The sequence below is a fragment of the Oryctolagus cuniculus genome, chromosome 17 (genome assembly GCF_051225735.1).
Source record: "Oryctolagus cuniculus isolate XC-2025 breed Fujian yellow rabbit chromosome 17, ASM5122573v1, whole genome shotgun sequence".
Classification (NCBI taxonomy): Eukaryota; Metazoa; Chordata; class Mammalia; order Lagomorpha; family Leporidae; genus Oryctolagus; species Oryctolagus cuniculus.
This window is the reverse complement of record NC_142883.1, coordinates 34850857-34867359: the sequence shown is the minus strand read 5'-3', so window position 1 is coordinate 34867359 and position 16503 is coordinate 34850857. Positions and strand designations below refer to the sequence as shown.

General features: G+C 42.7%; 1 protein-coding gene and 1 long non-coding RNA gene across 2 annotated transcripts in view; both read right to left on the bottom strand.

The window, feature by feature from the left end:
* Positions 1 to 1260: 1260 nt before the first annotated feature.
* LOC149121179 (uncharacterized) lies at positions 1261 to 8182 on the bottom strand. Its single transcript, XR_016223803.1, has 2 exons — positions 3402 to 8182; positions 1261 to 2848 (listed from the first exon to the last, which is right to left on the bottom strand). It is a non-coding gene; the product is annotated as an uncharacterized LOC149121179 (long non-coding RNA).
* A 955-nt stretch (positions 8183 to 9137) lies between these two features.
* DHX40 (DEAH-box helicase 40) overlaps positions 9138 to 16503 on the bottom strand; it is a 48602-nt gene continuing 41236 nt past the window's right edge. The window contains exons 15-18 of the mRNA XM_008271199.5: positions 14790 to 14884; positions 11761 to 11830; positions 11286 to 11514; positions 9138 to 10405 (exon numbers count right to left, since the gene is read on the bottom strand). Coding sequence (XP_008269421.1) covers positions 10266 to 10405; positions 11286 to 11514; positions 11761 to 11830; positions 14790 to 14884 — 534 coding nt within the window. The 3' untranslated portion in view covers positions 9138 to 10265. The remainder of the gene's footprint in view (positions 10406 to 11285; positions 11515 to 11760; positions 11831 to 14789; positions 14885 to 16503) is intronic.

Here is a 16503-nt window from a genome sequence, read left to right as displayed (position 1 = left end):
GCGTCTCCTGGGAGTGAGGTGCCCGTTGGGCCACCTTGAGGCGCGGCGGCTGCCGTTTCTTTGCCCCTGCGTCCCCTGTTTGGACCGCGTCCCTGGCGGAGAGGACGTGGCGTGGGCACACGGGACCAGCCGCCCGCCCGCCCGGGGACTCGGCGAAACGGCGCCGCCGCTGCGCTCGCCGGCAGCTGGCTGCAGCCCGCCTCCCCCGCCCGCCTTGAGGCGGTGGGCGGCTGCTCCCCGCCCGGGGAGGGGGCGCAGAGGCCGCGTCGGAAGCCCTCGCCGCCCTTGCGCGCTGCCTGCTGACGGGGGGCGACCCCGAGGCGCGCACTCCTGACTGGAAGCGGCGCTCGCGTCAGGTGTTCCTTAGGCCCAAGGACAGTGAGGGCCGAGTGTGAGATGCCTCAGGCTCGCCTGTTCTCGCCACTTCTGCGGACATTTTGGCGGACTCGGATCGGCCTAGCTTACTACTCCGTGTATGTGGTGCTAGAGAATCCTCATACATAACCCTGAAGGGTTCGAGCAGAACTGGAGCAGGACATTGTAGCCACGGCAAATACTTCGTCTCAAAGATTTAGCTAATTCCGCCCCGAGTGGTCGGTAAAACCTGAAGGTCCTCCCCGGAGGACGAGGATTAAGTGTTAGCCGCGTCTCTCGGAGCGATCGCCTCGCCCTTGCCTGGCAGGTTAGCAGAGGGGGACAGGAGCGCTTGGAAGCCCGAGCACCGTGTCTTCTGACAGCTTTAAGGTATCTGCGGCATTCATTATCGACTGACAACCGAAGTCTAAGCTGCAACAGTTCAGCCCCAGTACAATAAAGAAGAGTTTAGTCCCGTGCTTTCCATCTTTAAAGAGATGCGATTTTTCCCCCCTCAGAAAGACCTTGAGAAAAATACTCAAGTCCACGATAATTATTTGTTGTGCCCTTTTCGATTAAGGAACACACAGCCCTATCGGGTGCGGAATTTTTTGTGTGTGAAGCAGTTTTTGCCTAGAGTGAGAAATGTGCTTAATCATTTCAGTTGCTTTCGTGCTTTTCCCAAAATACTGCCTCCCATGCTGAGGCTAGAATCTGGCAGGTAACAGGGCAGCCAGAAATCGTTCTGCAAAGAATAAGCCTTTGCCACCATGTTGTAAGAGGGGCTTCCTATGCTTGAAAATTTTCCTCTTGTATTAAGCCAGATACTTGATTCTGCAGCATTTGAATAGCAGTCTCATTGTAGCTGCTTCAAACCCTTTTTGGAAAGAGACAAATTCTAAAAAATTCTAAAGGAGTTATTGTTTTATTACAGTACTGCAGATGCTTAATCAGGTTACATTTTCAATCTCAGTCTGAGATACAAGAGCTATATTATGAATGGGCCACCAATATTTAATTATTAGTAAATGTCTTGCATTTTCATACAAACCATGTAATTGTAAGTACATTTAGAATCCTAAAAGCAATTGATTGTAACTCAGATATTTGGTGTGGAATATCTACTGAAAAGTACACTTACGTTTTGTTAAAGTGAATGCTGAGTCATCATACACAAGTCTAATGAATGCATTATTTTAAGAAATCATTTAAGGAGAAGAAAAACAGATTGTGATATTCCAGATAATCTGTAACACTGCACACTTCAAATGAACAAATTAATTCTTTTCAAAAGAAAAGGTCCAAATGATAACCGTTTTTTTTAAAAATGCCTTTTAAACATCAGTAATTTGGTGGGATAACAAGCAGATTTATTTTCTGTTCTTTACAGCAGTATAGAGACAGGAGAAAGGCTGACAAAGCCCTGGTTTAGAAACCCCGAAGTCTGATGCACTAACAGTTCCCTGAGCAACTGAATGGCATTGTTCAGACAGTACCTTAAGTTAGAGGGGTGAACAGATAACCTGATAAGCCAGAAGACAAATTCGCTTCCCAAATTACTATGAATGAACAAACATCCTGGTTTTTGGATTTAGAAAATGTTTTAGTAAGGTCACCATGTTAGTAAAATAAATGGTCAAATTCATTTCAGTTTGAAGCTGTTTTTATCAGCGTGTTCATCAGCAGTAGGTCCCTCCCTTGAGTTGCAACAAGTGCGTTAACAAAAACTACATTGCTTGGTCTGTTATTTTGAGAAATGCTAGGTTCTCAAAACTGTACAAGAAACCTGTATTTTCATTGTATGATTTCTCTGTAGCTGTTCATCTTCAAGCAGCCCTGGCACTAAGGCCCTGCCTTTTAACTTGAGTTTGAACTAGCTCTACTGCAAAAGTCACAAAGCAAAACCATGTCTCAGATATTCAGAGATTAATTTTAAAGCAGAACTCTAATCCACTGTACCAAGTATTTACAACTCAGATTTAAATGAAACCAGGGGAGATATACTTTAGCATTACCCAAATTAGTTAACTGGTTTTACCATTTAAATAACAGCTTTGAAACATCTTAGCCCCCTAGGGCCACTGATAGGAATCCCAGCAGGTTTAGACTGTCTCTGTCTTTTCCAGCCAGAAAAAGAGCAGCAGCACATCAAATGCTAGGAAGAAAATGATTATCCCTTGGGTCTCTGGTATTAGTCAACATAGTGTGTCCACCGTACTTTAGCTCTGTACAAGGCACTGATTATAGGCAAAGCTCCCCCTGAAATATGAAAAAAATGAAACATTACAAAGAAAAATGTAATGGCTCTTATGTTTTTGTATGAAATGGATCCAAGCTTATCCCCTTAATGTCATTCACTGCTCAAACTTTTCCTAAAACGCCTATATTCATATAGATACAATTTATAATAAATATGGATGACAGTAAGATGTATGATAAGTCTTTTCTGGGTGTAAGCACTGAGCTTCATCCAAGTAAAAAGCCAAGACTAACCCTGTCTGTGGGGAGCAGCTCGGACTAGACTAAGTTACTGGAATTAAGACTTATTCTATGCATCTGCTCTCCTCTGTGGGGAGCAGCTCGGACTAGACTAAGTTACTGGAATTAAGACTTATTCTATGCATCTGCTCTCCTACAATATGGCGCTGGGAGAGGAGAAAACAGCTTCTACCCAGCTGCCTCCAGTTCAACCAATAAACTGTAGGACTTGCTCCTGATTGGAGAGCAGCGTACTCGGCATGTGGGCAGCCGAGTTAGGATTGGCGGAGGAGGACTATAAAGGAGGAGAGAGACAACATGCACCGGGAACATCTATGGGGAACATCTAGCTGAAGGAACACCTGTGCAGCCCCCGAGAGAACCGGCCGGCGGTGTGCCGCTCCCCTGCGGAAGTGGGGAATGCGGCCAGGGGGAACTGCCCTTCCACGGAGGTGGAAGGGATAGTAGCCAACCCGGGAAGAACCAGCAGCAAACCCGGGGAGGGCCGAGCAGACGAAAGAACAGCGCAGGGTCCTGTGTCGTTCCTCCACGAAGAGGGGGAGCGACACCTGTCCAGCTAGATTTCAACCTGGAATATTACATAGGCCCCTCCCAGGTTTTCTACAGGATAATTCAGATCTCAGCAAAGGAAGCGGGCCATGACCACCTTACCTTAAAAAGCTAATTCAGGAAAGCTGGCATAAATATAGTGATTCACAGAGCATTTTGCACAGAAAAATCCAGGATAATTTTAACCCTATTTATCAATAGCGAGTCAGATGCCCAATCTTCCATGACCAAATGCTAAAGTCATAAGCTTGGGAGGATAGAGTGAAGAAGCAATAATGGTGTTAAGAATGAATGTTATGGACTGGATTCTTTTTTAATATGCAGAATTATTTTCACCTACTAGATTACTGTCTCTGGTACATATCAAAGCATGACCCACAAACATATTCCCTCAGCAATTTTAAAGTGTTATCCCACTCTAAGCTACAGTAGTAGAAAACCTTTTATCTGCCAAAGGCCATATAAAATTATCAACTTTAAAATTAGCCTGCTATAGGTGTATTGAATTTTGAGTCCTAACTGCAGTTGCCTTGGCAGGGCCAGACCACATGATTTCCCCCAGCCTTGTACAGCAGGCTGGCCAGACGTTTCCCACTCCTGTCTAGGGATACTTCTGTCAGTACCAATGCACATTTGCAGTCTTATGAATGGTGGCAAACTGTCAGAATAGTTAAGGATCGAGATTTGGTCAAGTTTTAGTTAATAATAAAGTTTCAAGGAACCAAATTTATTCCTTCAGTAAACATTTTTCAGTATCTACAATGTAAAACTAAATACTCAAATCAGAAATTCTTTAATAGAAGACTGGAGGGGAAGATGAGGAAAGCTACTGTGAATCTTAAAAGTTCAGGTTCATCACAGTGGACAGTTTTACACAGTACTACAGATGTAGTTTAATCCAAGTATGTAACAAATCTAAGACACACTAGAAATTATTTTAAAAATACTCTACTGAGGATCAGCATTGTGGCGTGGCGGGTTAACTTGCTGCCTGCAATGCCAGCATCCCACATGGGCAACAATTTGAGTCCCAGCTGCTCCACTTCCTATCCAGCTCCTTGCTAATGTGCTTGGGAAAGCAGCAGAGGATTGATTGCCCAAGTGCTTGGGCCCCTGAATCCACGTGGGAGACCTGGAAGAAGCTCTTGGCTTCAGGCTGACCCAGCCCTGGCGGTTGTGTCCATTTAGGGAGTGAAACTACCAGATGGAAGACCTCTCTTTTCTTTCTCCCTCTCTCTCTCTAACTGCCTTTCAAATAAAAAATCTTTTAAAAAAGTCTTAATTGAGGATGGGTGATGGCAGAGTGGTTCGTATGTCAGTTGAGACGCCCACATTACATTCTGGAATGCCTGGATTGGAGACCTGGCTCTGCTCCCAATTCCTTACTAATGTGTACCTACCCTGGGAAGGCAGGAGTGATGGTGCAAGTACTTGGGTCCCTGCCACCCATGTAGGAAAACCAGATTGAATTCTGGTCTTCTGATTTTGGCCTGGTCGAGCCTCAGCTATTGAAGAGTGAACCAATGGGTTGGAAGATCCTTCCAATTAAATAAACAAACAGCCTTACTTCATACTGTCATGACTGATAAAAATAGATTACATAAAATAGGCCGGCGCTGTGGCTCACTTGGCTAATCCTCCGCCTGCGGCACCGGCACCCCAGGTTCTAGTCCCGCTTGGGGTGCCAGATTCTGCCCTGGTTGCTCCTTTTCCAGTCCAGCTCTCTGCTGTGGCCCGGGAAAGCAGTGGAGGATGGCCCAAGTGCTTGGGCCCTGCACCCCATGGGAGACCAGGAGGAAGCACCTGGCTCCTGGCTTCAGATCGACGCGGCACACCGGCAGTAGCAGCCATTTGGGGGGTGAACCAATAAAAGGAAGACCTTTCTCTCTATCTCACTGTCTAACTCTGCCTGTCCGGAAAAAAAAAAAAAAGTACATAAAATAAACCCAAAACCTGATTATTCCCTTCTCCTGGTTGCTCATATTCCAAATTACTGAGTTTAACATGCAGTATGTAACCATACAACTACTACTCATTCCATACATTCCAGTGATGAAAAATATGTAGCACTCAGTGTGCCTACCTCACATTTATTACATTTTTTATTTTCTGAGCCAGCCCTGTGAGTACTGAGTCATTAAAAGTTTCTTTAGATTGGTCACCTGACCACTCAAATATAAAGCTTTCCACATGGTAAAAATAAAAACTAAATCTGATAGAGACAGTTTTTAATTCTCTGTATTTTAGTTACTAGTTATTTGAGCCTCTAGATCAAATGTGGAAATAAAATTTATACTCTTCTTCATTACTGAGGAAGGCTTAAAAATTCTTATTTAAAGGGAACTGGGGCCAGTGCTGTGGCATAGTGGGTAAAGCTGCTGCCTGCAGTGCCAGCATCCCAGCCGGTTCTAGTCCCAGCTGCTGCACTTCCAATCCAGCTCTTGCTATGGCTTGGGAAAGAGTAGAGGATGACCCAAGTCTGGGGCCTCTGCATCTGTGTGGGAGACCCAGAGGAAGCTCCTGGCTTTGGTTCAGCACAGCTCCAGCCATTGCAGTCAACTGGGGAGTGAACCAGCAGATAGAAGACCTCTCTTTCTCTCTGCCTCTCCTTCTCTTTCTGTGTAACTCTTTGAAATAAATAAATAAACCTTAAAAAAAAAAAACAAAACTAAATAGGGTAGCAGACTGGCACACAATGGCCACACACACTGGCAGCACACTATAAAAGGAAAACCCTAGCCCAAAGCCCAAGCTGACTCTCAGATTCTTCTGTGTGCAAGAATGAATGGCACTCAGATTCTTCTAATTTTGACCTACTTCACGTATAACCCAAGACAGACTGGACATTACAAAACCCTCCACCCCCCCAATAAAAATCCTTCTTGGGAGGGACACTGGGGCACAGCGGGTTGAGCTGCTGCTGAGGATGCCTACATCCCTAATGGGAGTACCTGGGGTCACTATGAAATGGAAATTCTTCTTATCAACACCATTGACACAATCATCCCAGGTGCAGTGATGTCATTCCCCTCTAACAAACTCATAAATCCCACAGTCCCAAATTCCATAGGTTGGCTTTTTTTTTTTTTTTTAAAGATTTATTTATTTGAGAGGTAGAGTTGCAGACAGAGGGAGAGACAGAAAGAAAAGTCTTCCTTCTGTTGGTTCACTCCACAAATGGCCACAAATGGCTGGAGCAAGGAGCTTCCTCCAGGCCTCTCAAGTGGGCTCAGGGGCCCAAGCACTTGGGCCATCTTCTACTGCCCTCCCAGGCCACAGCAGAGAGCTGGATTGGAAGAGGTGCAGCCGGGACTAGAACCAGCACTCATAAGGGATGCCAGGGCCGCAGGCGGAGGATTAACCTACTGCACCACAGCGCCAGCCCCATAGGTTGGCTTTCAATGCTTTCCATAATCATCTCAACCAACATTTTCACCTATTCTTCTAATATAGGAGTGTGCACCAAGTAAGCTGGACTGTTTGCCACCCCTCTCATACACTCTGTAGGCCTTCTAATTGTCTTGATCCAAGCTGTTCCTAGCACCCATTTCCTTATCAGAAATTCATCCTTCAGTGTTCTTCCTTACAATTTAATACCAACAAATAACTATAGAAAAGATTAGGGGAAAAATCATTTACAATCACTGTAATAAAACTGATTCAAGAATCAAGTGATGGGGGCTGGCGCTGTGGCATAGGTTAAGTCTCTGCTTGCAACCCCAGCATCCCATATGGACACTGGTTTGTGTCCCAGCTGCTGTGATCCAGCTTCCTGCTGATTCACCAGAGAAAGCAGTGGAAGACAGCACAAGTCCTTGGACCCCTGCACTCATGTGGGAGACAGGGAAGAAGCGCCTGGCTCCTGGCTTCGGATCAGCCCAGCTCCGTTGCAGCCATCTGGGGAGTGAACCAGTGGATGGAAGACCTTTCTCTCTCTCTCAAATAAATAAAATCTTTTTTAAAAAAAGTGATAAATCTAGAAGGTGATATTTTATGATAAACAGGATATAATACATAAAAAGCATCTCCCTTCCAAACTGCTTAAGAATTTTAAGAGTAACTAGGTTAAAGAAATTAGTAAAAAGAAAAAAGGGGGGCCAGAAATGTGGTAAAGCAGGTAAAACCGCTGCCTGCAGTGCTGGCATCCCAATGGGTGCTGGTTGGAGTCCTGGCTGCTCCATTTCCAATCCCATTCTTTGTTATGCCCTAGGAAAGCAGCAGAAGATGGCGTAAGGTCTTGGACCCCTGCCCTGGTATGTGAGATCCAGAAGAAGCTCCTGGATCCTGGCTTCAGACTGTCCTAGCTCCATCTGTTTCAGCCATTTGGGTAGTGAACCAGCAGATGGAAGACCTCTCTCTCCTTCTCTGCCTCTGCCTTTCAAATAAATAAACCAATCAAAAAAAAAAAAAAAAACCACTTTAAGTAATCAAAATTAGTTATCACCAATTAAGGGGCAAATACCACGGAGCTTGGCTGGTCCCGCAGCTTACTTGGCTAATCCCCCGCCTGCGGCACCGGCACCCGGGGGTTCTAGTCCCGGTTGGGGCACCAGATTCTGTCCCAGTTGCTCCTCTTCCAGTCCAGCTCTCTGCTGTAGCCCGGGAAGGCAGTGGAGGATGGCCCAAGTCCTTGGGCCCTGCACCCGCATGGGAGACCAGGAGAAGCATCCGGCTCCTGATTGGCGCAGCCCACCGGCCATAGTGGCCATTTGGGGGGTGAACCAACGGAAGAGGAAGACCTTTCTCTAACTCTGCCTGTCCAAAAAAAAAAAAAAAAAAAAAAAAAAAAGATGTGCTGGCTTAGGAAATACACTATATTCACTTGTGGAGTATTTCAGTCAAAAATGCATAATCCTGGACCAGCCTCGTGGCACAGAGTAAGCTACCACCTGGGATGCTGGATTTCCCACTCCACTCCCAATCCAGTTCTCTGCTGATTCACCTGGCAAAACAATGAAAGATGGCTCAAGTGCCTGGACCCCTATGACACATGTGGCAGACTCAGACTTCCAGGCTCTCAGTTTCATCCTGGCTCAGTCCCAGTCATTGCAGCCATTTGGGGAGTGAACCAACAGATGGAAGATGTCTCTCCCTCTCTTTGCAACTCTGCCCTTCAAATAAATACTTTCTAAAACAATGAGTAATTGTGAAGAAACGTGAGACGAAATTGAGGACATTCTAAAATAGCTCATTATTTTTTAAAATGTTAAGAGCTGTGAAAGGCTGAGGACCTTTTCCAGATTAAATACAATATATGATCCTTGACTGGATCCCAAACTGAAGAAAGAAAAATTCTATAAAAGACATTGGACAATTGATGATATCTAAGTATATACTGTAGATATAGAATGTGTGCTTAATATTTACTGAATCAGAAGAGCTTTCTTCAGTTCAAAAATCCACATACCTCCACCACTACATCTAAGAGAAGAGAAAAGAAGAGAAACTGACAGGGCTAAATGATTAATATGCTCTTACAGCATTTAGAGTACTAAAGATAAAAATGTAGAAATTAACAGTGTTGGAAAGGTCCTGAGGAACATGGATCACCTTCAACGACAAGCACATGGATTGGGGTCTGCATGTGACTTTTCACTCAAGGCTTCAAGTTTCTAGTTTTAAACATAAAACTGCTTAGATGCCAAAGGAATTAACTGGAAAAGTTAGTTTCCTACACAAAATTTAGGCTCTTTTAATTTTTACATAAAATATCTAAAACACACATTATACTGTGGTTTGAGTTTTAATGACACTAATAGCTTTATTTAACAAACATTGAGTGAATACTATGTGCAAAGCACTATGCTAGGTGCCATGAAAGATACAAAGATGAAAAAGACATAGTCCCTGCCCACAAGGAGCGTATAATCTAATGAGGGAGACAGACAAATACACAAATAACTAGAATACAAGGCAGTAAACAAGAGTAGGCAAGTGCTGAGTATGGCCTGAGTATGATACTAACTAGCCTCAAGATTCAAATTTGAAATACTGCTCAAGCAGTGTTGGCTGCTTTTAAAATCCCATCTTGAGATTGGCATTAACAGATGTTTAAATGGTCCTACCCAAGCAGCTGGAGGCGAGAAAGTAGGCCAGGTGGAGGGGCTGTTTGAAAGTACTGTCATATCCTACATACATGGTGCTGATACAGTATGTAGGTACAGCTAAAAAAGAACTTTTATATATATATATATCATCTGTCCTTTGGTTAATGGCTATAGCTACTGTTTTAAACAATATATTTTTATATAAAACAGAATTTGTATAATCCCAGAAAAATCAATTTAAGGATTAATATTCAGGAAAGAATCCTGCCATAGGCAATTTTATTTACTAATCAATTAAGTCATTTCTCTAAATATCTATAAAGCTCTGTAGCAATTAAATGGTTAGACATCTAAGTATTGCTGAGTAAAAACCTCTTATGTTCAGCCTTCTGGAGGAAATGGTCACATACCTGATATAACACTATTCTAATAGCAACAGGAAGGCCTTAAAGAGATTTAAGGAAAATAATTTTAATGCTTCAATGCAAATGGAATACACGCCGATTAAATACAATTCAGTGTTCTTTGAAAATATCTCAATGACAGCGTCTGATACCAGTTAAGGCCAGCAAGAGTGAAGAAAATATTACATGTATTGTCTTTCATTGGTTTCATGTATAATTGCCTGTGGCTATGGCAACTCAGTATTTTCTATGAAAATTCCATTTGTTGGTATTGATGAGCTTTGATTTGCTTTTAGCTTGCTGGCTACTAACATCTGCTGACCACTTCCTCTTCGTAGTGCTGTCTGAAATAATTGGCAAAGTAGAAGCACATTTCCTGGCTGCTTTTCCTACTTCCTGAATTGGAAACTGCTTATCCTGTTTCCTTCAGTGTGTCACTATGGTCTTGGGTCCTCTGCTGCTTTCTCTCAAGGAAACGAGCCCGTGCGTCTGATATGGATTTGTCGTCATTTCTTCTTTGCATTTTCTTTAGGACCTCTTTTGATATTCCATCTGAAAATGTTACAAATAATCCAATAAAACTTTAGTTTTGAGATGTAGTACTAGAAGTGTTCACAGAAAGAGATGCCTGACTTTTTCATGTTAATGAAAAATAATTAAGAATCAATTAAACTGTCCTGTCAAAAGAAATGATATAAGGCTAGCACTATGGTGTAGTGGGTAAAGCCGCAGCCTGTGGCGCAGGATCCAGCTCCCTAATGCACCTGGGAAAATCAATGGAAGATGGCCCAAGTCCTTGGGCCCCTGCATCCACATGGGAGACCTGGAAGAAGCTCCTGGCTTCTGGCTTTGCACTGGCCCAGCTCTGGCCATTGTGGCCATTTGGGGAGTGAACCAGAGGATGGAAGCTTTCTCCATCTCTCCCTTTCTCTTTCTCTGTAACTCTGCCTTTCAAATAAATAAATTAATTAAAAATGATACAGTTTATGATAAAAACATTAAGTGGGTAAAAGTCAGTAGGTTAGAAAAAACTGAACCTAATTCAAGCATGTAGGAAAGTGTTACAATCCTGCAACAAAACACCTAATGGTTACCACTTTTAAAGACTCTTCTGTGATTCTGGGCCCAAATTTCTTCACCATCCCCTTTCCCAATAATGTTAAATAAAATTAATATAATATGCTCCATCACTCAGCCTCAAAATGGTTTACTAAAGAGCTTTTTGTGTATGTGAACTGATAAGCTTTCTGTTCTAGTTCAATAAGACCACTATTATACCCCCCCACATCAGGATCTAACACTTCATGGAAAAAGGCTATTTCTCAGAAAAAATGATAATAGTTCACAAAAAATATGAACAAAATAAAAACAGTAAACACTAGCAGGAAACAACATGATATGGAAGTTAAGAGCAGAACAATGATTCACTCACCCTTAAGCTGCTTTACATTTTCCTTATTTGTCCATCTTCTTCTTGCATCTTCTCTCACTTCACGCCGTGCCACACTACTCAAATCATGAGCATTAAGTTCATGCAACTTGGGTAACAAGTCTCTCACCCACTCATAACGGATTGGACATACAATTCTTGCGTAGACTTTGGTGGTAACTAATACCTCATGAAAAATAATCCATTCAAGTTTGGTTTCCTGTTCATGAAGCTATACAAATAAATTCATTTAAAGAGGGTAACTCAATAATCTGCCCTACTCCACATTAGACCAACCACACAAAACCCTTCAAAATTGACTCCTATCTTCTTTAAACAGGAGGTATGGACAACTAATATTCTTAAGCACTATGTCATATAAAGATATGTGGGTTTAACCTCAAAGCAAAAAGTGTAAGACTTCCATTATTTATTCTAACACCTCTACACATGTCTTCCCTTTATTAAAAATACTTACTGCTGAGGAAGGATGAATGTGAACTGGGCTTCCACGCCCATCCATTGTGCAAAATGTTCTCCCAATAGATCTATAAACAGAAAACCAAATGATAAAAACCAGAACAATAAGACAAGTAAGCAAAGCACTAAGTCCAGTAATGAAATATGTTCCATTACAAAGAACAATATAAAGCAGAGATTTAAATTTATATCACTATAACATTTCTACCAGTTCTTAGAAGTTAAATAGTTATTTCAGTTAAGTATAAGCATTTCTGGTTAATAAGTAGTAACAATACTATGTTTGAGCTTTAGAGTTTCCAAAATGCTTTCACAGCAAAGCCTTAAAAATAAAACAAAACAAAAAACTAACTTTTGAGAGGCAGGCACTTTCACTAAAAGGTTAAAATCGAGACTTAATAGGGTCAGTGCTATGGCCTTATAGTAAGCTAAGCCTCTACCTGTGGCGCCAGCATCCCATATGGGCACCATAAGCAGAGAGCTGGATTGGAAGAGGAGCGTCGGAGACATAAACTCAGATGCCTGAAGCGCCGGTGTCCCATACAGGCGCTGGTTCTAGTCCCAGCTGCTCCACTTCCAGTCCAGTTCTCTGCTATGGCCTGAGAAAGCAGTGGAAGATGGCCCAAGTGCTTGGGCCCCTGCAACCACATGGGAGACCTGGAAGAAGCTCTTAGTTCCTGGCTTTGGATCAGCCTAGCTCCATGTGGCCATCTGGGGAGTGAACCAGCAGATAGAAGATTTTTCTCTAGGGCCAGCACCATGGCTCACTTGGTTAATCCTCCGCCTGTGGTGCGGGCATCCCATTTGGACGCCAGGTTCTAATCCTGGTTGTTCCTCTTCCAGGCCAGCTCTCTCCTGTGGCTCAGGAGTGCAGTGGAGGATGGCCCAGGTGCTTGGGCCCTGCACCCGCATGGGAGACCAGGAGGAAGCACCTGGCTCCTGGCTTCAGATCGGCACAGCCCTGGCCGTGGCGGCCATTTGGGGAGTGAACAAACGGAGAGACCTTTCTCTCTCTCTCTCTAAAAATAAAATTAAAAAAAAAAAAAAAAAAGGAAAGAAAACTTAAAAAAAAAAAGACTTTTCTCTCTGTCTCTCTCTCTCTATAACTCTGCCTCTCAAATAAATAAATAAAATCCTAAAAAAAAAAAATTGAGACTTAGACAGCTAGCCTTCTCAAGATCAAAGAGCTGACACTTGGTGAAACCAAGCCCTAAACATAGGTCCTCTGTTTTGTTTTTTTTTTTTAAAGATTTATTTATTTGAAAGTAAGAGTTGCACAGGAAGAGGAGAGGCAGAGAGAGAGAGAGAGAGACAGAGACAGAGAGAGAGGTCTTCCATCCGATAGTTCACTCCCCAGATGGCCACCACAGCCAGAGCTGCGCCGATCCGAAGCCAGGAGCCAGGAGCTTCTTCCGGATTCTCCCACATGGGTGCAAGGGCACAAGGACTTGGGCCATCTTCTACTGCTTTCCCAAGCCACAGCAGAAAGCTGGAAGTGGAGCAGCCGGGACTAGAACCAGCGCCCATATGGGATGCCGGCACTTCAGGTCAGGGGCTTTAACCTGCTGCGCCACAGTACTGGCCCCAGGTCCTCTGGTTTAACTACAGTCTTCTTTTTATTATATTATGCTATATCACTTTTTAAAGGGATGAATGATTTTCCACTATTCTAAAATCTAACAATTAGAAATTTTCATCTATTTTCTAATTCATGTCCCTGACTTCAAATTTTTATCTTTTATACCTCTCTATGTAATGTCATTCCAAACACTTGTCAAAACAGTAAGCCTAGGGGTCAGCATTGTGGCATGGTGGATACAGCCACTGCCTGTGATGCTGACATCCCATATGAGTGCTGGTTCACGTCCCAGCTGTTCCACTTCTAATCCAGATCCCTCTTCATGGCCTAGGAAAAGCAGCAGAGGATGGCTCACATTCTCGGGCCTTTGCCACCTAAGTGGGAGGCTCAGATGAAGCTCCTGGCTTCAGCCTGGCCCAGCTCTGGCTGCTGCAGCCACCTGAGAAGTGAACCAGCAAATAAGGATTCTCTCTCTCTGTCTCACTTTCTCTCTAACTCTTTCAAATTAATAAATAAATCTTAAAAAAAAAAGTCTATTCAATTGTTACCTCAATTGATTTCCTATAATACTTGATATATGTAGGCTTTAGTACAATCTTGAAATCCAAGTTTTTTCATAATATGTTTTTCGTGAACTTTTTGAAGACCTCAGGTATGCATGTATGTTCTTTTTATAGCTCAGATCTGATTGCACTATTTACTTGTATCCTTTACTAGACTTATATCAAAAATAAGGTCAGAACTCACATCTCTACCTTTCAATCTTCAGTACATGCCCAGTGTTTAGCACATATCAGATAACAAAAATATATTGTATTTTTTAGATTCTGAAAAGTGACTAGTACAAAAAATGTTTTTACTGGAACCATTTGAGAGTAAGATACCAACCCAATACACCATCATGATGAAACTCTGAAATTCTAACCAAACAGAGGTCACTCTTATTTTCTGCCTTTCAATATCTCTAATTCTGCTCACTGTTATCCTTAATCTCCTTAGTTATGTGATCACTTCCTGGGCATTTCCCATCACCACCACTGTTACCCCTTTCCAGAAATGCCCTTCTTAGACTCTGACACCCCACAGAAAACAATCCCTCCCCACCCTGTCTGAACTCTGATGCTCTAAGCCAAGATAAGCTTTCTGAGAGTGCTATTTCAACCTGTTTGGCTTTCACACTCCAGAAAAGGCAACAGTTTTTCAAGAAAACCTTTGTCAGGTGCCTCAAGTGATGATAACCAGTGCTAGAGAGCTGCCCCACATACATTCCCTCCTGCCCTGCTTGAGGTGCAACACCCTATTCCTGGCCACTGCAGTTCCTCTGATTCCATCATCAGTACAGAGCTTAAATCAAACCTTCAGTCTTTAATACTAACATTAAATGGTTCAATACTATAATCAGACACAGTCATACTTCTTGATTTATCTCTCTAGCTCATGCTGCTTACCTTCGAGCTACATTTTTGAAATAGCCTGCACAAAGACATCTTCGTAGCACTTCATGTTTAGGGCCTTCAAAGGTCTCTCTTGGGAAATCACTTTGCTGTAGAAAGAATGTATGTACAGTGGTAAGCCTCAAAAAACAATTTATAGTAATCTCATTTTGAAAAACTAAAATTTTATGGCCAGGGCTATGGTATGATGGTTTAAGCTCCTACCTGCAGCACCAACATCCCATATGGGCGCTGACTCAAGTCCTGGCTGCTCCACTTCCGATGCAGCTCCCTGCTAATGAGCCTGGGAAAGCAAGGAAGGATGGCCCAAGTGCTTGGACCCTTGCACCCACATGGGAGACCCGGAAAAAGTGCCTGGCTCCTGGCTTTGGCCTGGCCCAGCCCTGGTCATTGTGGCCATTTGGAGAATTAACCAAAATATGGAAGACCTCTCTCTTCTCTTCCCTTCTCTCTCTCTCTCTCTCTCTCTCCCCCCCTCTTTCTCCAACTCTGCCTTTCAAATAAATAAAATAAATCTTTAAAAAAATGAAAATTTCTACACTTTGCTTGCCAATATGAAGGAAGAGAGATCAGATTTACTCTATGACCTAACACAACCAAAATATGGACCAAATATATAAAATAATGCAAATATGCAAAATAATGATTTCTAAAATAGTGTTATCAGGCAACAAAGAACAGTGACCCATTAGAGAAAGAAAATAAATGAAGTAAACTTAACAACTTGCCCAGTTTACAGCTTTGAGAGAGATTCCAGAGAAAAGCAGCAGCAAGTGAAACCCAAATGGAATAGAGCAAACTTCCTGAGATAAAAAGTTAGGAAGGAAGGGAACTGCAGGGAAGACTCTGGAGATGTGCACAAGGTCCCCTTCAAATGTGCAGATGGGTACTGATTAGCATATGAGTGTGAGGGGCCACTAGCCCAGGAAGTAACCTCCCCAAAGGTTAAGAGGTAACAGTACTTGGCATTCAACACAAAGGGCTAGGAAGGGTGCTTGCTTCTATAAGCCAGACTGGAATACTTCATTGGCTACATGGTTTTTTGGAATCCATTAAAAAATTATCAAGCATGCCAATAAACAGGAAAATACAACCCATGATGAGGACATAAAATTCAACTCAGAAACAGTGCATGTTAAATGTATTTATATTCTGTGTACATTACAACTGGATTGCATTTGTTCAAAAAGTTCAGAAAAAACATGGAAAACTTAAAAGAAAAAATTTTAACACTTTTATCTAACATCTAGAGATGAAAACAATAACATCTGAGATGAAAAATGTACTTGATGAGATTAAAGTCAAATCAGACCCTGCAGAGGAAAAGATTACTATGCTGGAAGACAAAACAGGTAACATTCAAAATGAAACAGAGAGAAAAAGAATCAAAGACAAACATACAAAGTAGGGAAAGAAGGTAGTGGGGAATTTTTGTTTAATAGAGAGGTTCAGTATGGGATGCTGAAAATTTTCTAGAAATGGATAGCAGTAAGGGTTGTAGAACAGTATAAATACACTTAAAGCTGCTGACCTATGTACTGAAAAAATGGTACACTTTGTGCCATGAATATTTTACAATAAGAAAAATCAGTTAATATAAATAGAGGCTGGCGCCGTGGCTCAATAGGCTAATCCTCCGCCTGGCAGCGCTGGCACACCGGGTTTTAGTCCCAGTCGGGGCGCCGGATTCTGTCCTGGTTGCCCCTCT